The sequence below is a fragment of the Podarcis gaigeae genome, assembly GCF_964106915.1.
Source record: "Podarcis gaigeae genome assembly, chromosome: 13".
Taxonomy (NCBI): domain Eukaryota; kingdom Metazoa; phylum Chordata; class Lepidosauria; order Squamata; family Lacertidae; genus Podarcis; species Podarcis gaigeae.
This window is the reverse complement of record NC_139689.1, coordinates 1,154,879-1,178,973: the sequence shown is the minus strand read 5'-3', so window position 1 is coordinate 1,178,973 and position 24,095 is coordinate 1,154,879. Positions and strand designations below refer to the sequence as shown.

The 24,095-nt window shown below is 49.0% G+C and overlaps 1 protein-coding gene across 1 annotated transcript; it reads left to right on the top strand.

Moving 5' to 3' along the window:
- The first annotated feature begins 1,086 nt into the window (after window positions 1-1,086).
- LOC310828835 (calpain-5-like) lies at window positions 1,087-15,908 on the top strand. The gene is made up of 12 exons (XM_083706761.1): window positions 1,087-1,274; window positions 3,163-3,294; window positions 4,021-4,229; window positions 6,530-6,722; window positions 8,312-8,508; window positions 9,098-9,175; window positions 10,001-10,184; window positions 11,137-11,262; window positions 12,679-12,875; window positions 13,479-13,600; window positions 13,944-14,080; window positions 15,458-15,908. Exons 1-12 carry the CDS (start codon window positions 1,110-1,112, stop codon window positions 15,635-15,637), a joined length of 1,920 nt encoding a protein of 639 aa, XP_083562887.1. The 5' UTR covers window positions 1,087-1,109; the 3' UTR covers window positions 15,638-15,908.
- The last annotated feature ends 8,187 nt before the right edge of the window (window positions 15,909-24,095 follow it).

Below are 24,095 nucleotides of genomic sequence, written 5' to 3'. Positions count from 1 at the left end.
CCCCCTACCCCCATAATTCTGACCCAGGGTCCCTCGTCCCTCCTCCAAGGGCTACAGCCCCCTGCCCTGTTGAGGCATCTGATCAAGGCCTGTATTTTAAAATGAGCTTAAAGATTTGCAAATGTTTCATGCCAGGCAGAAAACCAGCTGGCTAAGGACTTTGGCAGATGTTTATCCTCCTGGACAAGGGCCCCCCTGATTTATAGCAGAAGCAGGAGACAAAATTCTCAAAGTTGTAAAAGGGAATTGCAGGCTGAGAGCAAAGGTTACACTGACCCTACATATTACAGAATACAATCAAGCTGCAAAAACACTAATTAAGTGTTAGTAAATAGTAGGATTTATTGTTTAACAGAAAATAATACCATGCGCCTGCCATTAGAGACTAGCCACATTTTCCTAAGGTTAAAGGGCAAGAGCTAATGGGAAAAGCAGCTGGCTGGGGTGTAAACTGAAGAGTTTTACTTTGAAAAGGCCTTTTCTTCTAAAAAGCTATCTATGTTAATGTATGAGCTTTGTTGGCTTAAATGTAATTATGCAAAGGATTTAGAAAGTAAGAAATGTTAGATTCTTATGTTAGATTCTTATTTCATTGATGGTGTGTGAGAATGTGAACCCAAGATCTGTTTAAAACCATGAGCATCTGTTTTAGCCATCTATTTTGGAATAGGGCAATAGGGCAATAGGGCAAAAGATGATCTGATAATTAAAGTGCTTTGTCGAGGCAAATGTAAGATATATGGCTACTTGTTTGCCATTTATAGATAGAAGGAAATATAGCTCTTTGTCTCCCATAAAAGGTAATAGGAAATGGGTGTATCTTTTATTATTGGTTCTAGCAAACAGCCAATAGGAATTTCAACCAGGCTGATTGGACAGAGGCAGCCAAAGGAGGAGCAAGGGGGCTGGGTTGAGGAAATATAAGTGCTGGCCAGAATGGCAGGAGGATGGGCAGAGCTTTGGTAACCATATACCACTGTGCCTCTCATTTATTTGTCTGACAAATAAATTATTATTTTAATTTCTCTATTGCTGCGTTGAATATTTCATTCCAGCTAAGCGTTAACCACAAGCAGGGTGCTACACTGTGCCCCCCCCCCCAGGTCGCCATGCCTTCCAGGCTGAAGTTCTTCCGGGGACAGCGCTACCAGCACCTGAAGAAGCGCTGCCTGCAGCAGCAGAGCCTCTTTGAGGACCCCGAGTTCCCGGCCACAAACGCCTCCCTCTTCTACCGCAGAGACCCTCTGCAAGGGGTCTCCTGGAAGCGCCCTGGGGTGAGCAGGAGACAGGGGCGCCTAGCGGTTAGAGCACTGGAGAGGCCAAGGTTCACATTCCACCACACAGCCCCCGTGAAGCTCCCTTGGGGGGTGGTCTCCCCACCTCTCTCAGGCTGGCCTCCCTCGCAGGGTTGTTGCAGGGATTATTGAGAAGAGGAGTCCCCCCTTGAACTCTGTGGAATCACAGAATTGTGGAGTCTCAAGGGACCCTCAGAGGCTCTCTAGTCCAACCCCGTGTGCAATGCAGGAATCCTTTGCCCAATGTGAGATTAAGAATCTGCCAACTGAGCTATCCCTGTATTAGGAGGGAAAAGTGGGGTGGGAATTAAATGAATACATAAATATGGGGTCTTGGGGTGGGATGGGGAATCCTACTGTACCCAATGGATGGCAGCTTGGCAGACCCCCATAGACTTGGGGTCCCCTCCAAGAGGAGGGTGTGTCCTTGACCCCAAAGGGGTGGGTGGGAGAGAGTGGGGGCCTGGGCAGGTGTGATGGACTCCCTGGTCGTGAATGGGGTAACTGTGCCCCTGAAGGACCAGGTGCGCAGCCTGGGAGTCATTCTGGACTCACCACTGTCCATGGAGGCGCAAGTCAATTCTGTGTCCAGGGCAGCTGTTTATCAGCTCCATCTGGTATGCAGGATGAGACCCTCTCTGCCCACAGACCATCTCACCAGAGTGGTGAATGCTCTAGTTATCTCCCGCTTGGACTACTGCAATGCACTCTATGTGGGGCTACCTTTGAAGGTGACCCGGAAACGACAACTAATCCAAAATGCGGCAGCTAGACTGGGGACTGGGGGCGGCCACCGAGACCATATAACACCGGTCTTGAAAGACCTACATTGGCTGCCAGTACATTTCTGAGCACAATTCCAAGTTTTGGTGCTGACCTTGAAAGCCCCAAATGGCCTCGGTCCAGTATACCTGAAGGAGCATCTCCACCCGCATCGTTCTGCCCAGACACTGAGGTCCACCTCTGAGGGCCTTCTGGTGGTTCCCTCATTGCGAGAAGCCAAGCTACAGGGAACCAGGCAGAGGGCCTTCTCGGTGGTGGCACCCTCCCTGTGGAACACCCTCCCACCAGATGTCAAAGAGAACAACAACTACCAGACTTTTAGAAGAACCTGAAGTCAGCCCTGTTTAGGGAAGCTTTGAATGTTTAATAGGTTAATGTATTTTAGTGTTCTGTTGGAAGTCTCCCAGAGTGGCTGGGGAAACCCAGGCAGATGGGCGGGGTATAAATAATAAATTATTATTATTATTATTATTATTATTATTATTATTATTATTATTATTATTATTATTATATAAAGTGGGGAAGGCAGGAGCATCATTTCCCACATTGCCAGGGTTGGACTAGATGCCTCTGGGTGCCTCTTCCAATGTCTTGATTCCCTGCAATGCCGCCTCTGGCTTCTGCTTGTGCCGCAGACCTCAGCAGTCAGGAGCGCTTCAGCCCTGTGTTTGAGTCTGTTTGAAACTTAAAACCTCAATTTCTTAATAGGGCTATGTTTAAAACTTTTTTGAGTTTCTGCCCTGTTTTTTGAGTTTGTTTGAAACTTCAAACCTCAATTTCTTATCACTTCTTGGTTATCTTAAATAGGGCTATGTTTAAAACTTGTCATTGAGGTTTCCCGCCCTGCTCTTGAGCTTGTTTGATATCACTTAAAATCTTATAATTTCTTCATTTCCTTTTGAGGAAACGGATTAGATCAGTGAAACGAGTTTTGTAGCCGGCATCTCGTAAAGTCTTTCTTTAATTCTAGTTCATTTTTTGATTTTTGTTATTTAATTCAATTCTATATTCGATGACTTCTCGTTTCAGGGATTTTCACGGTAATATTCTTTTGTTTGGTGTAATCCCTCCCTCCCTTGGCCAGGAGCTGTGCGCTGACCCCCGGCTCTTTGTGGACGGCATCAGCCCCAGGGACCTGCACCAGGGCAGCCTCGGGAACTGCTGGTTTGTGGCGGCCGCCTCCTGCCTGGCCAGCGAGCCCAGCATCTGGAAGAAGGTAGGGGTCCCTCCTCTGCCCACCCCACCCCCCTTCTCTCCCCCCTCTGCCCAAGCAGACACCAGCCTCTCTCTTGTTTGCAAGCGGGATTGAGCCCTGATGTGAACCGGGGCTGGTTGGTTCAGGCCAGGGTGCCCCTGGGCATGTGCAGAGTGCCCGAAAGAGAGGTGCAGCCCTGTCCAGAGGGCTGGCCTCTGAGGGGTGTCCGGGTGCCAGGCCTGCTGCGCCCAAACAGAATCCAGTCTCTCTCTTTTTATTTTTCAAAATTAATTTATTTAACATAATTATTAAAAAATATAAGCTAAATATTGCAAATGCATACATATGTATATATTTCAGATAAGCACAAATATATAAAAAAAGAGAAGAAAAGAAAAAAGAAAGAGAAAAAAAGTCTCTGTTTTTTTTAAAAAAAAACAAACCAACCCAGAACCTAGCCTTGATTCTGGCTTCTTTGAGTGCCTCTGGGCATGTGCAAAGTTATGAGGATCCATTCAGGGTTCGGTCAGTCAGCCAGCTACAAATCCACCTAACAGTTACCTCGCCGCACCCCCATTTTACCAGCTTCCTCACGAGAATATCCTGGGGGACTTTGTCAAAAGCCCTCCTGAAATCAAGATAAACTATGTCCTCAGCATTCCCCTGATCTGCCGAGTTTGTATCTCGGCCTTTTTCTTTGACCTCCTCCTGCCGAGTCCAAAGCCCTTCCTGCTTCTCTTTCCTCAGGTCATCCCCAACCCCCGGGAGCAGGATTGGGACCCTGGCCGGCCCCACGCCTACAGCGGCATCTTCCGCTTCCGCTTCTGGCGCTGGGGCAGCTGGACGGAGGTTGTGGTGGACGACCGGCTGCCCTGCCGCCAGGGACAGCTCCTCTTCTGCCGCTCGGCCGAGCCCCGCGAGTTCTGGAGCGCCCTCCTGGAGAAGGCCTACGCCAAGTGGGTGGGGCAAAATGGCGGGGGAATTGGGTGGGGGTCTTCTCAAGGGCGTAAGGAGAGACCTGCTACTGGATCAGGCCAGCTGGTTCAGCATCCTGGCCTCAAAATAGCCAAGGGACCCCAAGAACCTAGGGAGCGAGATATATGGGCAAAAGCTATTGGTATTTTGCAACTTTCCGACTCGTTGCAGGAGCTCAGCCAGACCTAGCAGAGTCAACGCAGAATCCACGGAAGCAATTGGCGACTTGGCTGGAGACAGGATAGACGAAGCAGGAACCAGGAACTTGTAGTTAGGTGTTTATTATATACAGCGGACTGTTTACAGGAACACCAGGACGCGGGTGGCGCTGTGGGTTAAACCACAGAGCCTAGGACTTGCCGATCAGAAGGTTGGTGGTTCAAATCCCCACGACGGGGTGAGCTCCCGTTGCTCGGTCTCAGCTCCTGCCAACCTAGCAGTTCGAAAGCACCTCAAAGTGCAAGTAGATAAATAGGTACTGCTCCAGCGGGAAGGTAAACGGCGTTTCCGTGCGCTGCTCCGGTTTTGCCAGAAGCGGCTTAGTCCTGCTGGCCACATGACCCAGAAGCTGTACGCTGGCTCCCCTGGCCAATAAAGCGAGATGAGCGCCGCAACCCCAGAGTTGGTGACGACTGGAACTAATGGTCAGGGGTCCCTTCGCCTTTACCTATTTACAGGAGCAGAACACGGATCTTTTGCTAGCTCTCTCTGACACGACTCACAACTCTACACTCACTGACACACTGAACCACTGAACTAACACATTCCAGTTAGTAGGCCATTAATTATCACTCCCTTGAGAGAGCTTGACCAATCAGGGAGCTGTCTCCATGTCTCTGTTATCACCAGGCAGACTTCCTCCTTCACATGACCTTCTGGCTGTCTGGCAAACCTTAATTGACTCTGTGGGAGCAGCTGCACGTACAAAGTTTCCCAACAAAATAGACTGCCTCTGCAGCTGGAGGCTCCATTAGAACTTCTGAAGAGCCCCCATTGGCTGCTGGATCGGGCCAATGGGAGCCCATCTAGCCCTGTTCTCACAGTGGCCAAGTGGATGCTCCAGTGCGGAAGCCTGCGGTCAGGATTCGAACACAGGAGCGCTCCCCCGTCCCGCGATTGCCTGCAAGTGGGATTCAGAAGAATTGACTGCCTGTGAACGCAGAGCAATAATCGATAGCCCTCTCCTCCTCCTCCATGAATTTGTGTGATCCTTTTTTAAAGGCATCCAGGTTGGCTCCTGTAGCAGGGAGTTCCGTAGTCGCAACGCAGGAATCGCGACTCAAGAACCCCTGACGGAAAGCCGTCAGATGTCATGTAGCTCTTTTTATAATATTCCAGAGTACTTAAAAAAAATAAAATCTAATCTAGAAAAATGAACTGGAGAAGGGGAAAGTAAAAGGAAAGGAAACATAGAAAAAGATGAAATGGCTTCTGATTTTCCATCTGCTAGCTAAATATACTAATATATTCGCTCAAATTAATATTCAGCTACAGTGGTGCCCCGCAAGACAAACGCCTCGCAAGACGAAAAATCCGCTAGACGAAAGGGTTTTCCGTTTTTGGAGGCGCTTCGCTAAACGAATTTCTCTATGGGGTTGCTTCGCAAGACGAAAAAATCTTGCGAGTTCCCGCGTTTTTTTCTCGCTTTTTTCTGCCCTTTCCCTTGCGAGGCACCACTGTATTCTATTTCCTATCAACCATTATTTTTTGCCAGATATTATTATTTAATTTTATTTAAACCCCGCCCTCCCTGGCCAAGATCGGGCTCAGGGCGGCTAACACCAGGTATAAAAACAATTGATTAAAATGCAACTTAAAAACAAGATTAAAATACTACTTAAAATGCAGCCTCATTTCAGTGGAAGCCCAGATAGAAAACTGTTTGGGGGCAGAAAACGGCAAATCTTCACAAAGGCCAACTCTCCAGACTGGTTCTACGTGGGCCAGAAAAGACAGGGAAGTCCCCAAACAGGGATTCCATCACCGAAGGAAAAGGAAGTTAAAGTCTGCTTTCAGTCATAATAAATGTCAATAATGGGCTTCGCAAGTGTGGGGAGGGCGGCTGGGGTGCTCAGGCCCTCCTCCTGACAGACTCTCCATTGGGGCAGCTGGCTGGCGGTAATCCCCCCCAGGGCTGTGTGGTCGAATGGTTAGAGCACCTGCTCTGAGGATGAGCCTTGTTCCTTTGCCCAGAAGACCGGTCATTGGGGAGTGACCAGCACACCCCAGCCCCAACTTCAGCATTCCGGCCCACCCACCCTTTCCCCCCTCTCCTCCCCAGGCTGAATGGGTGCTATGAGGCCCTGGAGGGCGGCAACACGGCCGAGGCGCTGGTGGACTTTTCGGGGGGCATTTCGGAGCCCCTGGCGCTGGACGAGGGGGGCTTTGGCACAGACCCCGAGAAGCGGAAGGAGCTCTTCCAGCAGCTGAAGAAAGCCCACGCCCGAGCGGCTCTCATCAGCTGCTCCATCCGGGTGAGAAAAGAGGCCGAGGTGAAGGAGAGGCAGCGCGGCGCAGTGGTTAGAGCGCCGAAAGAGACCAGCGTTCGAATAACCCCGGCGCTCTCTGGGTGTGACCCTGAAGGCCAGACTCTGCCTCTTGGCTTTCCTCGCAGGGCTGTTGTGGGGATTGAATGAGGAAAGGGAGAGAGAGAGAGAGAGAGAGGGAAAGGGTTGGGATATCAGTGCAATAAATAAATTAAATAAAGATTAAGCTGGCATTATAAGTAAATAGAGAAGCTCAGCACCCGCTGCTGCTGCGAAGGCTTGCAATAAATAAATAAGAAATCAGTAATAAACTGGGGGTATCTGTGTGCTTCAGTTGTGGTCTGGTTGGGCCACAGGGCCGGCGTTCTTTGTCTCTCCCCCCCCCTTTTATTTCTGCTTTTCAGACATATACATTTCACTGCTTTTACAATCCTTTTGACATTTCAGAACCTGACTTCCTTCCCCCTCTTTCTGCGGCTCCTTAAATTTATTTTTTAACATCTTCTGCATATCCAAATTCACTTAACTCGCTCGTTTATCTTCTTCCAATATTTACTCTTACGTAACTGCAGGTGGTGGGACGTGGGTGGCGCTGTGGGTTAAACCACAGAGCCTAGGACTTGCCGATCAGAAGGTCGGCGGTTTGAATCCCCCCAATGGGGTGAGCTCCCGTTGCTCGGTCCCTGCTCCTGCCCACCTAGCAGTTCGAAAGCACGTCAAAGTGCAAGTAGATAAATAGGTACCGCTCCGGCGGGAAGGTAAACGGCGTTTCCGTGCGGCTTAGTCCTGCTGGCCACATGACCCGGAAGCTGTACGCCGGCTCCCTCGGCCAGTAAAGTGAGATGAGCGCCGCAACCCCAGAGTTGGTCACGACTGGACCTAATGGTCAGAAGTCCCTTTACCTTTACCTTTAACTGCAGGTTATTACAGTAATCCTGCCAGTGTGTTTTTTTATCTGTTTGCAATTTACCTGTAAATAATTCAATAAACCATTTCCACTCTTTTATAAAAAAGTTCGTTATCTAGATTTCTTATTCTTCCAGTAAGTTTCGCCATTTTGGCATATTCCATAAGTTTTTGTTGAGACTTTTGCTGAGACTTCTTCTCCTTTCCCTTTTTGGGCAAATAACATTCTTGCCGCTGTAGTTGCAGACATAAATAAGTTTCTATACAGTTTAGGTGGTTCTACCCCTATAATTCCCAGATGAAAAGCTTCCGGGTTTTGTTTGTTTTTAAACAAATGTTGCTTTAAACATCTTTTTCAATTCATTGTATATCGTTTCCCAGTAAGCTTTAACTTTACTGCAAGACCACCCCATACGATAGAAAATAACATTCTTGCCACTGTAGGTGCAGACATGAATAAGTTTCTGTACAATTTAGGTAGTTCTGTTCCTATAATTCCCAAGAGAAAGGCTTTGGGGTTTTTTTTACAAATGTTATTTTGAACATCTTTTTCGTTTCATTGTATATCATTTCCCAGGAAGCCTTAACCTTCCTGCAAGACCACCACGTGGTGTTCTTAGTGTTGCATGGCCGTTCTCTGAATCTGTGTGTCTTGTGTGTCCCCCCCATAGTCCCTCCCTGGCGAGGGGCCCGAGGCCGAGCTGCCCTGCGGCCTGGTCCGGGGCCACGCCTACGGGGTCACAGCGGTCCGGACTGTCCACCTGCGCAGGAGGAACCTCCTGGAGCTGTTCAAGGTCAAGAAACTGCAGCTGATTCGCATGCGGAACCCCTGGGGGACGGTGGAATGGAACGGGGCCTGGAGCGACAAGTAAGGGGGGGGGAGGCGCGGGAAGGCAGTATTGGGGGGGGCAGAAGGGGCCCAGGGGGAGCAGTCAGCCCCCTTAGTCACAGAATTATGGACCTGTAGAGACAGGAGGGGGCACCAGTGGTCATCTACTCCAACCCCTCAATGCAGGAGTCAAGGGGAGAAGTCAGCCCCCTTAGTCGCAGAATAATGGGTATGTAGAGATAGGAGGGGGCACCAGTGGTCATCTAGTCCAGCCCCCACAATGCAAGATTCTGGGGGGAGCAGTCAGCCCCCTTAGTCACAGAATAATAGGACTGTAGAGATAGGGGACCCCAGCGGTCATCTAGTCCAACCCCCACAAGGCAAGAATCGCAGCTGAATAATCCCTAAAGAGATGGTCGCCTGATCTCTGCTTAAAAACCTCCAACGAATCCTAGAATGTAGAGCGGGAAGGGGAACCCAAAGGTCATCCAGCCCAACCCGCTACAATGCAATGTGGTGGGCTCCCCCTGGAGGGGAAAGGAGACAGGGTGGGCTCCGGGGGGCTGTTAGAGAGGGTCCTGCTCGAGGGGCGGAGGGTCTCACTTAAAACCTTCCCCCCCCTTCACAGGTCCCCAGAATGGCAGAAGGTGAGCCAGAGAAACCGGAAGCAAATGGGGGTGACCGTCCGGGACGATGGCGAATTCTGGTAAGTTTGGGGGGGTTGGGGGGGGTCTCCATTGGTCTCTCTGTGATTGTGGTGCAACTTGGGGTCCGATCCTGCAAGGCTCCATTTTAGGGGTTGGCTGCGGGTCTCTAGGACAGGCAGAGGCAAACTCCGGCCCTCCAGATGTTTGGGACTACAATTCCCATCATCCCTGACCACTGGTCCTGTTAGCTAGGGATGATGGGAGTTGTAGTCCCAAACATCTGGAGGGCTGAGTTTGCCTCTGCCTGCTCTAGGATGTGGAAAGACCCCAAAGCAGGCTGGCCCCTCTTTCCCTCTCCATGGGGCAGCCCCCGCAGCCCCACTCCCAGTCTGGCAAGACCAGACTCTGACAGCTGATGGATGGATGGATGGATGGATGGATGGATGGATTGACTGACGGACAGTATTTCTGTTCCGGTTCAAATGAGTCCCAGAGCAGCTCACAAGCAACAAATAACCGCACAATGTCAGTAATTGCAACCGATAAAACACTATATTAGCAAACCAGCAAACTAAAATATAGCTGGACGTCACAATTGGAGCATGACACACCATCTGATTAGCAAACCAATAAGGTGTTTTAATCTCTGAAGCAATATTCACTAAATTGCAACTAAAAAAATAAGCTGCAAAGTCTACACACCCCAATGTTTTGTAATCTTTCGCTCTCTTTGCTTCATTGAGAGAGTGTGTCTAAGGAGCTCCAGGTGGCTCGAGTAAGTGAGCCAAGCCACACACATGTACAGGAAGGTTGAAGGAGAATATTTCCGACCTCACCAGTCCCAGCCTGACTCTTCTTCCCCGTCTCCCTGACTTTCCCGGCAGGATGAGCTTTGAGGACTTCTGCGCCCATTTCACAGACGTCGTCATCTGCCGCCGCATGAACACGGCGAGGCTGAGCTGCCGGAGGAGCTGGGTGGAGGATCTGCAGTTTGGGGAGTGGGACCCCCAGAAGAGGCGGGCAGGGGGCTGCCTCAACCACCGGGACACCTTCCTGGAGAACCCCCAGGTGATTGGGGGGAAGTGAAGGATGTTCTGGGACCGCGTATTTCAAAAACCTCATCAGTTTCGGTTTGCAAGCTGAGAATAAGGGCGGCAGGCTGAGTTCTCATCTTTTTAGTGTTTTATTTCTTTTGCTTTAAATGCCCTTGCTTTTCCATTTTTGCTGCGATTCCTGCATTGCAAGGCGGGTTGGACTAGATGACCACTGGGGTCGCTCCCAATTCTGCAGTTCGATTATGTAAATTTATTGATTTATTAAATTTCTATACTGCCCTCCATCCGTAGATCTCAGGGAGGTGCACAGCATAAAAATGCAAGATAAAAAACACAAAATACCGTATTAGCCCGAATATAAGCTGCACCTTCAAAATTCAAGGCGGGGGGGCGGGGAGAAAAAAAGACAATACCGGAATATAAGCCGCTCCCTTAAAATTCTGCAGGCACTCACACCTGTTCCCTTTTACCATATATCTGTTTCAGCAACGATATCGTAAAAGCCAGTTTTTTAAGTTTGTGAATTTAAGACACATTTTAACTTTTCATGGTTGGAATTTGGAAGGAAAAAAAAGGTGAGGCTTATAGTCAGGCCTATACAATCATACCTCTTCTTGCGAATGCTTCATATTGCATTTTTTTCAGGTTAAGAACATGGTAAACCCGGATGTGTTTATTTCAGTGTTTCGCCACAGAAGCGTTCTGCGTGGTTCACGTATGTGCAGAAGTGCTCTATTGCGCTTTGCACATGCGCAGAAGTGCCGCTCTGGTTACGGACTTTACAGGGTGCAAAAGGCACCCCGGAATGGATCGTGTCTGCAACCAGAGGTACCCCTGTATGGTACATAATAAAAATAAGAACAAGAACAAATATATGTGTGTGTGTGTGTGTGTGTGTGTGTGTGTGTGTATACCATATAAGCAGTCAAAACAATAGGCTGACGTTTTCTCTCTTCTCCCCCCAGTTCTTCTTCGACGTGTCTGGGGTTCGAGACTCGGTCCTGATCTCATTGCAGCAGGAAGACACCCGTCAGCTCCGGGGGTCCGGCTCTGGGGGGCACAACCTCCCCATTGGCTTCGAGCTCTTCAGCGTGAGTCCAAGCACCTTGTTCTGCGGGGGGGGGGGGGGGGCTTGGGAGGTGCAGGAAGCTCTGGGTGCGGGGGAGAGTAGGGCGGTTCATAAAAAACTCTTTTTTTGAAAATGCCTTCTCCAAAGGTCTTATCTTGCTACACTAGGGATTATATAGCTATATCTGAAATTTCAAGCATATCAGTTACCGGATTTTTCGCTCCATAAGATGCACTTTTTTCCTCCTAAAAAGCAAGGGGAAATGCCTGTGCGTCTTATGGAGTGAATGCGTGGTCCCTGGTGCCGAATTGCCCAGGGGCAAAAAGCAGATCATGCTCTTTTTTAAAAAAGAGGGAAGTGGGTGTTGAAAGGAAGCAGCTGATCGGCAAGCTATCGGGAGAGAGATAAGGGAGGCTAGAGATAAAGGAGGCTGCCTGGGAGGGGGAGGTAAAGACAGCAAACTTGAAAGGAGAGGAGACAGGAAGACTAAAACAAGCAATGAGGAGAGAAATTAGAAGAAAAGGAGGAGCAAAAAACTGCTCCAGCTAAGGAAAAGTCACTAATGCAAACAAGAGGGAAGGGAGTGTTGAAAGGAAGCAGCTGATCGGCAAGCGCTTGGGAGGGAGATAAGGGACGCGGAGACTGCCTGGGAGGAGGGAGGTAAAAGGCCATGGATCCTCAGGATTTTTGCATTGGGTCACCCCAAATTCACCATCAGATCACATAGCATGTCCATGGCTACAGCCTGCACCAAAAAAATCGCACACACACTGTTTCGTGGGGCTGCAATGGCACAAAAACGTGGTTACAAAGCACGAGACCACATGGATCCTCAGGAGTTTTGCATTGGGCTACCCCAAATTCAACATCAGATCACATGTCTGTGGCCACAGCATGAACCACAAAAATCATACACCCACTGTTTCGTTCAGAATATTTTTTTTCTTATTTTCCTCCTCTAAAAACTAGGTGCGTCTTATGGTCAGGTGCATCTTATGGAGCAAAAAATATGGCAATATCTTGACCCTGCTCTGCTGAATTGAAATTTCATCCTTCACAACATGGGAAAACGGCCAAGTAAACAGCTATTTTCATAGAGGACGGTCAAGATATTAACTGATATGCATGAAATAGCTACACAATCCCTAGTGTGGTAAGATAAGACCTTTGGAGAAGAAATTTTCAAAACAAAGCTTTTAATGAACTGCCCTAGGGGGGAGGCCTTGCCTGACCTGGCAGGGGAGGGGCTGAGGAGGGGGGCGTTGGCGCTGCAATTTGAAGGGACCCCCAAGACTCATCTACCCCAACGGAGGCCTTTGAGCAGAGGCCGGCTGGCCACCCCCCAGGGATTCTCGAGCGGCGATTCCTGCCTTTCCGGGGTTGGGCTGGATGACCTCTGGGGTCCCCTCCCCATCCCATGTAATTCCCTTCCTCGCAGGTGGAGCAGAACCGGACTTGGCGCCTGCACCGCATCCCGCCCCGAACGGCCGGCTCCACCTACATCAACTCCCGCAGCGTCTTGCTCCGGGCGGAGGTGCCCGGGGGCCGCTACGCCCTCCTGCCCACAACCTTCGACCCCGGCCAAAGCAGCGCCTTCCTCCTGCGCATCTACAGCGAGCGCCCAGCCAGGCTGCGGTGAGCAGGGCCCCTCGAATCCCAGTCTCCCTCTGCCTCTGAGCATCTGCAGAGTGCATCCGCCTCGCCTGATGGGTCTCTTCGCAGCAGCCCCTTTCAGCTTGGCAACTTGAGATTTCACGATGGTGACAAGTGTTCCTCTGGGCATGGGCAGAGTGCCTTTCCCTCTCTACAGATGGAGCTGGTTGTCTGATAACGTAAAGACAGAGGCTGGTGGGGCTTCTCTCCTTGGCTGTGTATTTAATTTGAAAGCACCCCCCCCCAAAGAAAAAGTTCCTGGGAGCTCACGTGCCCCTCGCAGAGCTCTGGTTCCTGGTGTTGTTGGCAAAATGCAGTTCACAGGGGAGTTGGGTGGGTGGTCTTTGGACGAAGGGGCCCTAAGCAGGGATTACAGGGGGTGGACTGGGTGACCCCTGGGAGACCCATACAGATCTATGTTCCTGTAATGCTATTTCCCCCCATATTTAAATTGCATTTTAACCTGTATTTTAAATTGGTTGTTTTTTTCCTATTATGTTTTTACTGTAATTTTATTGGTGTTAGCCGCCCTGATTATATTAGAATAAAAGTACACTTCTTTCCCTCCCTCTCTGCGCCCCCCAGGGCCGTCAACCGCAATGACCCCCCACCTCCCCGCTGCAGCTGCTGCTCCGGATCCCACCAGCTCATCACCTCCGTTTGTGTCCATCGGGCCGTGGGGCTGGCACTCCCCAACTCCAGCAAAGGTGAGCTTGCGACGACTCCTGCATTGCAGCGGGTTGGGCTAGATGACCCCTGAGGGTTCCTCCCAACTCTGCAGTTCTGTCATTCTGCAGAAAGACACTCCCCTCTCCCAAATGCCTTGCCAAAAGGCACAGGGTGAATTCAAGGGGGAGGCGGCAGGAGAGGCCTGCCAGCAGCTGTGAGCTGTCTTGCAGAGCCTCCACATTCAGGGATAGTCTACCTTTGCCCAGGGGGGTTGCTGGTGAGGGAGGGGCTCTTGAGGAAGGCCTAGGTCCCGGGAGAGGGGTCCCACAAGAGGCCTGGGGGCAAATGACTGGGGTGTGTGTCCCCCTCCTCTCTCTCCAGCCCCAGATGTCTACGTCAAGGTCTGCTCCGAAGGGCAGGCGGTGCGATCCTGCCTCCACAAGGCCACCTCCAGCCCAGACTTCAACTTCAAGGCCGTCTTCTGCCGCCGGCGCCCGCGGAAGCCCATCCGCATCGAGGTGGGTGGAATTGGGGGGGGGGGGACACACGGGCAGCAGCATGATCTCCCACCTGAGACCATATAACACCAGTCCTGAAAGACCTACATTGGCTTCCAGGACGTTTCCGAGCACAATTCAAAGTGTTGGTGCTGACCTTGAAAGTCCTAAACGGCCTCAAAGGCCCAGAATACCTGAAGGAGCGTCTCCACCCCCATCGTTCTGCCCGGACACTGAGGGCCTTCTGGCGGTTCCCTCCCTGCGAGAAGTGAGGTTACAAGGAACCAGACAGAGGGCCTTCTCGGTGGTGGCTCCCGCCCTGTGGAACGCCCTCCCACCAGATGTCAAAGAGGGGGAAAAAACTACCTGACATTCAGAAGACATCTGAAGGCAGCCCTGTTCAGGGAAGTTTTTAATATGTGACATTTTAGTGTATTTTTCATCTTTGTTGGAAGCCGCCCAGAGTGGCTGGGGAAACCCAGCCAGATGGGCGGGGTACAAATAATAAATTATTATTATTAGTAGTATTATTACTGTTACGTTCTGAAGGCAAAGGAAGGATTGGACCTGGGTTAATACAATACACACGAGGCTTGGCCAGCAAGACTCTGGGAGGAAGTGCCAGTAATAATCTGTCCCAACCTCGCCCAGGTCCCTTTTATTAACAAAAGAACATTTAACACAGCACTTGTAAGAACCAGTCAGATGTTCTCTGAGCATTTTAAAAAAAAACCTACCAAGTTAAAACTACAAAGAACTAATTTGAGTGTGCATACGTTTTGGGTAAATAAAACAGGAATGATGGAGGAATGCATTTAGCAAACCCCAGAGGTCATAGGTAAAGGTAAAGGGACCCCTGACCATTAGGTCCAGTCGTGGCCGACTCTGGGGTTGCGGCGCTCATCTCACTTTATTGGCCGAGGGAGCCGGCGTTTGTCCATAGACAGCTTCTGGGTCATGTGGCCAGCGGGACTAAGCTGCTTCTGGCGAACCAGAGCAGTGCACGGAAACGCCGTTTACCTTCCCGCTGGAGCGATACCTTTTTATCTACTTGCACTTTGACGTGCTTTTGAACTGCTAGGTTGGCAGGAGCAGGGACCAAGCAGCGGGAGCTCACCCCGTCGCGGGGATTCGAACCGCCAACCTTCCGATTGGCAAGTCCTAGGCTCTGTGGTTTAACCCGCAGCGCCACCTGCGTCCCTCCCAGAGGTCATAAACAGGCAGTAAACAGGAAAGGAAGGATGGCAAGGAAAGATAGTATTTACCAAGCCAGAGGGTTACGTATGTGGAAGTAATTTTCTTTCAATTCACAACACGCCGTAAATTACAAATCTGTTTTCCATAACTTTTCTTAATGTGCCATCTCACATTCCTCTCTTTTTGTTCCCCGCTCCACAGGTGTGGGCCAGGCGGTTCCTGCGCAGCACCCGGCTGGGGTACGTCAAAGTCTTGGCTGTGGAGAGCCCCCCGGACGCCGGCAGTGGGCAGGTGCTGCGGCTGCAAGGGGGACCCCCTTCCTGTCCCCCGGGCTCCATCCTCGTGGAGACCTCCACCAGCTCCGACCTCCTGGCTCTGTGAGCTCGGCTGAGGAGCCCTTTGTGGTCGCCAGGGAGTGCATTGGGTGCCCGCCTAGGGGTGGGCATGTTAGGATATAATTCCATTCCACCAAAAGGGTACGGGCATGATATTTGTGTATCACATGCCTGTTTACTTCCAGCACAGTCTGCTGGGAACTTCTGTTGTGTGTTGCTTTTGCTATACTGCTCTTTTGCCGGAGACGAAGGGATGCAGACATGTTTTCCTTTGTTCCTGAACTATGATGAATAAATGCTGTAAATAATGCTTAAAACTTCCTCCGTCCGCCTCATCCGCTGTGTGATGGTTTACACACTCTGCTGATAGAGTGTGCACAAGTCTCTAAGCGTATCTGAGGCTCATGTCTCTGGCTGACCGATGCTGTTCCACGGGAGACCGGTGATCGTCTGGAGCAAGCTGGGGGCCTGCCTGATGCCCCCTTCTCCCCGGCAGTATCCCAACAACATAGTTTCGGGCCCAGATCCATGGCGCTTACAGGAGAGTAAGACTGCTGATGGCTGCAATCCGATCCCAGCAGTAACAGGGGCATGTGAAGCGAGGCTTTTCTGTGCCGCGGCAGAGACCTGTAAGCACACACGCAAGGACCGCTGTCCTTCTGCTCAAGAAGAAGCCGTGCTGCTTGTTGTCATTGATTTCTGTTGCATTCCCAAAGCAAGGAAGGATTGGACCCCGATTAATAGAATACACAGGAGGCTTGACCAGCAAGACTCTGGGAGGGGTGCGTATAATAATAATTCCTTCTCCACCCCTCGGCCCAGGTCGTTTTATTCACAAAAGAACTTTTTACACAGTGTCCGTAAGAACCAATCAGATTTCCTCTGAGCATTTCAGAAAACCCCTCGCAGGACAAAGTCAGATCAGAAGAAATCCTGTTAACTACAAAGAAACGATTTCCTACTTGAGCATGCATAGTAGTTCAGAGTAAATAAAATAGGAAACAAGGAGAAATGCTTTTAGGAAACCCCGGAGGTCATAAACAGGCAAGGAAAAAGTATTTACCATCTCCTTGTGAACTCTGCCTGAGGGATAATCCCTGGCCTCCTGATACACATAGGCGCCGACTCCATGGGGCCTGAGGGGGCCCGAGCCCCCTCAAAGATTCGTTTGGGGGGGCTCTGCCCCCCCAATAATTTAAGAAAATTATTACCGTAAATTTCGCTCTATAACACGCAGATTTTTTCTCCTAAAAAGTAAGGGAAAATGTCTGTGCATGTTATTGAGCGAATGTGTGGTCCCCGGAGCCGGAGCGCAGGGGCAAAAATCAGGCAAAAATAAGATTGGGCGGTCGGGCGGAGGGAAGGCAGAAGCTGCTGCTTTCCTGCATTCTGCCTCAGGGTCTTACTGCCCACCCGCTTCTGTTGCTGCGTTTGCTCAAACTCAACAAAGAGCAGGGAATCCCCTGCCCTCCTGGCAAGCAGAGGGTTAAGGAAAGGATCGAGTCCTTCCTTCTAATTCTTTCCTAGTCACACTGCGTGTAGGCTCCAGCCCACCACCTCCTCCTCTCCGTGCTCTAGGGACTTGCAGGCAGCCGAAAAACATGCAGGTGCTACTGGAAGGAAAAATTTTTTTGTTTTGACTATGGCAGACCAACACGGCTACCTATCTGTAGGTGGGAGAGACAGAGAGAGGGCTGGCTTGGGGGGGGGGACTTTTGCCTTCCTTTCCTCCCCCCCCCACCCCGTTAAACTCCTCCCCTGCATTCTTAGCCAGCTGCTTCTCCGCACACCCCTCTTGTGCTTCTTGTCCCTTCTGTGTTTTTCCTTCCCTCCCCATTTAAAACGTGGTGACAAAGCACAGATCCACATGGATCCTCAGGATTTTTGCATTGGGTCACCCCAAATTCACCATCAGATCATATTACATGTCCATGGCTACAGCCTGCACCAAAAAAATCACGCACCCACTGTGGCCTGGGGCCACAATGGTGCAAAAACGTGGTTACAAAGCACGGATCCACATGGATCCTCAGGATTTTTGCATTGGGTCACCCCAAATTCACCATCAGATCACATAGCATGTCCATGGCTACATCTTGCACCAAAAAAATCACGCACCCACTGTTGCCTAGGGTCACAGTGGTGCAAAAACGTGGTTACAAAGCACGGATACACATGGATCCTCAGGATTTTTGCATTGGGCTACTCCAAACTCACTGTCAGATATTAAAAATCTTTATAAAATAGAGAATTAAATACATACAGAATGTTAAATTTTCAGTTTTGAAATATTAGTACTAGTTTAGTACTGTATTTCTATATTACTATAGTACTGTATTAGTTATTTTCAAATACTTAAATATTTTTAGGGTGTAAGACCCAATTAAAGCCCGTTATTTACATACAGTATTACAGTATTTACATACAGTATTAGGCATACTGTATTAACTTTATTAACTGTATTAAAGCATTAACTTTGAGATATTATTTTTATTTAATGAACCCTCAGCCTTATTCAAAGTAAGCTTAAATTAGCTATTTCACTTATTAATCAAAGTGCTGTTACTGTGCGACAGCAATATTTTATGTTTTATTCTTTTAATGATAGTTTAGGATTTATTTAAATATCATTTCAGTCTTTTCAGAGCTATATATTCACTGCTCTGTAATAGTCTATAAGCATAATTGTTACTGTAAATTAAATTAGCTTTTTACGAAAATACCGTGTGTGTTTATGTTTTGTTTCTTTTTTCAAAGCCAAAAAGTGTTTCAGGCTTGTCAAGTTTCCCGGAGTGTGCAGTTATAGAGAGTCGAGTTTTCGGGGTTCTAATGTTGATCATATGACTCTAAAATACTTTTAAAAAACTTTAAAACTCACTAATTTTCATCTAAAATTTAGAAAACTTCCCGGGGCAGGACCCCGGTATGGGCCCCCCCAATATTTTTTATAAGTCGGCGCCCCTGCTGATACCTGAGTGCCAGACAGGTAGCCATTCCAGAAAGAACAAGCCCAGAGGAAGACAAAAGGGTGGGATGAACTTGGCTGGGAAACAGGGAAATGTAAAGATCTCTTTTGTTCCACTTGGTGGGTGTTTGGTGGAGGGCAAGGGGAACCATGGGGCAGGGTCCAGGATGCTCAGATTACTGCCACCTGACCTCCCCTTTCATGATGTAAACGTGATGTATGAGTGATGTAGTTTAGGAGGGGTGTAACATGGGGATGAGCAGCTAATAAAAGTTTGGGTTCTCTTTTGTTCGGGGCTTCCATCTTGTTCCACCTGGTGGCGGGTGGGAGTCCAGTCGTGACAGTCTTCAATCAAGACCAAGCCTACTGGCTGCTGTTTTGCTCTGGGATTCCTGGTTGGGGTCCTTGTTTTTTGTCCAAGGGGGTCCTCAGATTTCTCCGTTAACAGTTGGCATCACTGTCTCCCACAGCAGGGAGTTCCACAGTGTAACAGATGTGCTGGCTAGCGCTGACAGGATCGGCAGCCCAAAACATCTGGAGGGCCACCAGGCTGTGAGATGCCAGCCCTGACGGCTTCAGGTTGCTCAGTAAAACATCAAAGGCACAGGACCTTTCCTTGGAGGTTTTTAAGCAGAGGTCGGTGACCCTCTGTCAGGGATTCTTCAGCTGAGATTCCTGTAAGGCAGGGGGCCAGACTGGATGTCCTTTGGGGGTCCCTTCCAACTCTACAACTGTGATTCTATGTCCAAAGGAAAAAGCTCCCGGCACCAGATGTTGGCTTGGGGAGGAGAGGGGAGGCAGAGGAAGCTGAGCGGAGGGAGGTTGGGGTGAGGAGAATTGTATTTCAACATTCAGTTCATAAGTTTAGTGCAGGGGTAGGCAACCTAAGGCCCAGGGGCTGGATCCGGCCCTGTTAAGTTGTGGGTGAACATATCAGACGACACAGTGATTCTTCAAACAGCTCTTGTTTATTCAGAGGCCAGAACAGAACAGAACTGAAGGGTTGAGTCAGCCTGCTTATAAAGAGCTCCAGTACAACGTTACTGTAGCAACTTTCTAAAACTATCCAATCACTGAACGTCACTTTCAACCCTTCATTTGCATAACTATCTACAGTATCCCCCTGCTGGCCCAGGGTGAGAACTTCAGTACATAACAGGCCCAATTGCCTTCTCAATCTGGCCCACGGACGGTCCGGGAATCAGCATGTTTTTACATGAGTAGAAGGTGTCCTTTTATTTAAAATGCATCTCTGTGTTATTTGTGGGGCAAAGGAATTTGTTCATTATTCTGCGTAACACAGAACTAGCCAGATTGACGGGAAGAATTTGAGACCAGGATGAACAGAAGTTTCAAGGAAGTTGGAGTAAACTTATGGTGTACTTAAAAGATAATTCTAAAACCTTAAAAACACTGGCAGGACTGGAATAACACTTACAACATATGGCAGATATAAAGTTAAATAAATAGAATACGCGATATAAGGAAATATAAGATACTCGTTGAAGGGGTGGAGGGAAGTCATGAGCTCAGCAGAGCTAAGGTAATTACTATGTGATATATGTGTATTACAACTGTATGTTAAAGGAAATTAAAAAAAATTATTGGGGGGGAGGAATTTGTTCATTATTTCCCCCCAAAAAAATATAGTCTGGCCCCCCACAAGGTCTGAGGGACAGTGGACCGGCCCACGGCTGAAAAAGGTTCGCTGACCCCTGGCCTAAAACTTGCCTCTCTAAGTTGCAAAGGGATGCTGTCTGCTGAACTCTCAAATAAGGAAGGAGAATCTCTAATGCTCTCTCAGCATCTATTCACATCCCTACAATCCCAACTTTACAATTCTACGATCTCTTAGTGTTGGGTCACCCAGTCCAAGCCCTGGGAGCTCCCCTGCCAGCCAGGCTTGAATTCGTTCATTATTATTTTTTCAAATATAGTCTGGCCCACCACATGGTCTGAGGGACGGTGGACCAGCCCATGGCTGAAAAAGTTTGCTGACCCCTGGTTTAGTGTTCTAGCCAAAGGCCATGTCAAATGTGTATTTGGCAAGAGTATTAATAAAATTATACAGAACATCCACCCATAATCTTAAAACCCACAATATAAAAACTTGACTTTGCAGAGTTCCTGATCATTAAAATGCAGTTTCCCTTGTGCATCTCCGACAGCTCCAATTCTAACAATATTTCGCCTTTTTAAGATTTTCCAACATCCGCGAGTTAAGAGAGAGAGACGATGCCAGGGACAGCAACAGACGTACTGTGGGATATTTACAATCCTCTCCTTGCATCTCTACACATCCCTACACCTAAATCTATCTTGATTTCAGATTAGACCTCCGAATCATCAAAACAATTTATAGCAATTTTATCCGACTCATTCTTTTCCTGTTGTTGTTTTTCCCAGCCTGTGCCAAGAGAGCTGCTCCATCTCTCACAAAGCCATGATTGTCGCTCAAAAGAAACCGATGTCTTGCATAACCACAAGGTGCCTACAAGGTCTTTTCATAGTGGCCTGTATATAAATTTAATTAACAATAACAAACAAATACATTTATTAATGAATCAAATATATTTATATTATATTATATATCAAATATATTTAATTAATATTAACAATAGCTGTCTCATGGTGCCAGAGGTTAAAGAAAAATAGGGGTCGCCGCTGCAGCCCACACCTCACTCGAGGGTCTTGCAGTCCTGCAAGGTCCACTTGTGGGTCAGGAGGAAAGCAAGAAACTGCAGCCAGGTATATAGAAAGCAGGGCAGCTAGTAAGCCTGATATTTATTTTGCTGAGGTGGCTCTCGAAATTCCAGGACACTTGCTGTTGCTCAGAGAACCACTCCGGTTCACTCTGTGCATGAGGTCTTTGGTTTGAGTTCCATTCACAAACTATTCCATTCATTAAACTATTTCCATTCACAAAACAGGACTTAGCCCGTGTCTCCACTTCACTGTCTGCTGTTTGACGGACAAGGTCGCTGTTGAGCAAGGGGGTCACAGTTTCTTTAAATGTTCAAGGACAAGAGGAGGCAATCCCTCCCCCAATGATTTTTATTAGTTTTCCAAATTATTACAAATCAAATTGAATTAATTTAACACAATTTCTTAAAATCTGGTTTCCCGCTCCGGTTCCAAGCATAGGATCATCATCATTTCCTCGCATCGCCGCATCATTTCTTATTTAGAGTCCAGTTGACGTCGTTCACTTGCCGTTAGACATTCTTCCAGCTGGCCGCTTTTCCCACCTTACAAACAGCACCTCCGTTACATCTTTAAAATAAGTAATCCGTTTCACACGTTTATTCCTTCATGTACATTGTTGTTCCAGACCTGGTGTGCTGGGAGAGTTCATTACAGTGGTACCTCGGGTTATATTTGCTTCAGGTTACAGACGCTTCAGGTTACAGACTCCGCTAACCCAGAAATATTACCTTGGGTTAAGAACTTTGCTTCAGGATGAGAACAGAAATCATGCTCCGGCGGCGCGGCGGCAGCGGGAGGCCCCATTAGCTAAAGTGGTGCTTCAGGTTAAGAACAGTTTGAGCTTAAGAACGGACCTCCGGAATGAATTAAGTACGTAACCAGAGGTACCACTGTACTATCTTCCATTATTCAGTTCTTTGCAGTGTTTACCTGGATGGTACAAGGTCACATTCTGTTCCTTCCGCTGTTTACAGACTAGCGTGTGAGCTGCAGCCATAAATAACTCACAGAGTGCATCTCCAGTCTCCGCCATAAAAATTCCGCTCTGGAGTTCTTCCTCAGCACACAAGATTTTTTCTCAAATTCAGCCTCTTTGCCAGATCTGTTCAGCAGTAGTTCGTTCTTTTTCCACTGTGTTGCTCCATTCACACTCCTGCTCCAGTCCAAGAATAATTTTAAATAAAGTCCATTCAGCCTCGGTTGAAGATTTGTTAAGTTCCCCTCTTTTCTGAAGTAACAAACAGAATAGCACAGCAGCGGCTGCACACGTCTCTTTCATTTTGCAGGGGAGGACAAGAAGAAAAGAGACAATTTGAAACCCATAAGAAAGCACAAAGCCCCTTGTCCTCCCCTTCCTTTCCGGGCTGTTGTCAGGATTCTCAAGCTTCAGGGGGGGAAATATTCAGATACCTTCAAAGAGCCAAGCCCAGTCCTTTCGGCAGCTGACTGATTGCAGCCCCATCGCATATGTCGGTCCAGGAGCGCCTCTTGATTCATGCCAATTGCCCGAATTATGGAAGAAGTAGGCAGACCCTTGCTCTTCAGCGGCGCAACGGGGTGCAGGGAGTGTGGGATGTAAAACTGCAGTCAAGCACAACATTCCTACAGTGGACGTGTCAGGGGATGTTTTGTCCCACTCAGGAGAAGACTTCTAGTTTCCTCCTGAGCTGGGACAGACTTGAAGAGGGTGTGGTTTGTTGTTCTAGCATGGAGGAGCCCACTGCCTCCATGTTCGGATCCGTGTGTCTTCTCCATTTTGGATGTTGCTGTGTGTTTGGAGAAGCGGCTGCTTAGTCGCAGTCACTTGGGACTCACTTCTTTATGGAATGCTTCTAGTTGTTATGTAACCTAAGTCTGCCTTCAGGGATATGCCTGTCAACCTGAATTAATCTGTCAGTAAACAACTTTTATATTAACATTAGGCACATTCATGTGTTTATTCTTTTTAAGAGGGATTAGAAGGGTGGTGCTGTGGGTTAAACCACAGAGCCTAGGGCTTGCCAATCAGAAGGTTGGCGGTTCAAATCCCCACGACGGGGTGAGCTCCCGTTGCTCAGTCCCAGCTCCTGCCCACCTAGCAGTTCGAAAGCACGTCAAAGTGCAAGTAGATAAACAGGTACCACTCTTGTGGGAAGGTAAACGGCATTTCCGTGTGCTGCTCTGGTTCGCCAGAAGCGGCTTAGTCCTGCTGGCCACATGACCCAGAAGCTGTACGCCGGCTCCCTCGGCCAGTGAAGCGAGATGAGCGCCGCAACCCCAGAGTCGGTCGACTCCTCAGCTTGGGAGCAAGGTGGCACTCTGGGGCCACCTTCCCACAAATGCTGCTGGGGGGGGTTTGAAGTCCGAAGTGGAGGCAGCAGCAGCAGCCCTTGCCCTCTTCTGGAGACCTCTCAGGTTTCCTGGGCGAAGCGAAGGGCGAGGGCCGGGCTCTCCTTCAAGCTTTCATAAGCCCAACGTGGGATGGTCCTCAGACGGAGGCGTGTGGCAAACCCAGGAGTCACCTCCAAGGCTGGTGGGCATCCAACGCTGCCGCTTTTAGTTGACGCAATGCTTGGCTTGCCCGGGCACTGGCAACCCGGGCTACGCCACTGCTCAGGGGAGCCCATCGAGGCCAGCCTCCTGTTCTCACAGTGGCCACCCAGATCCCCCAGTGGGAAAACCTGAGCACAAGACCAGCTCTCCTGTCCTGCTGTTTCCAGAAGGTGGCATCCAGAAGTTTTGCTGCCTTTGACTGTGGTGGCAGAGCAGAGCCATCCTGGCCAGCAGCCCTCAATAGCACCCTCCCTAATAATAATAATAATCATAATCATAATATTTTTTTATTTATATCCCG

What these genes read in the sequence shown, in the direction of transcription:
- LOC310828835 (XM_083706761.1), top strand. Translation starts at nt 1,110, where the DNA reads ATGCCTTCCAGGCTGAAGTTCTTCCGGGGACAGCGCTACCAGCACCTG. An exon ending in CCTTCCTGGAGAACCCCCAG is followed by an intron (nt 10,185 to 11,136) that starts GTGATTGGGGGG and finishes TTCTCCCCCCAG; the next exon opens with TTCTTCTTCGACGTGTCTGG. An exon ending in GGAAGCCCATCCGCATCGAG is followed by an intron (nt 14,081 to 15,457) that starts GTGGGTGGAATT and finishes CCCGCTCCACAG; the next exon opens with GTGTGGGCCAGGCGGTTCCT.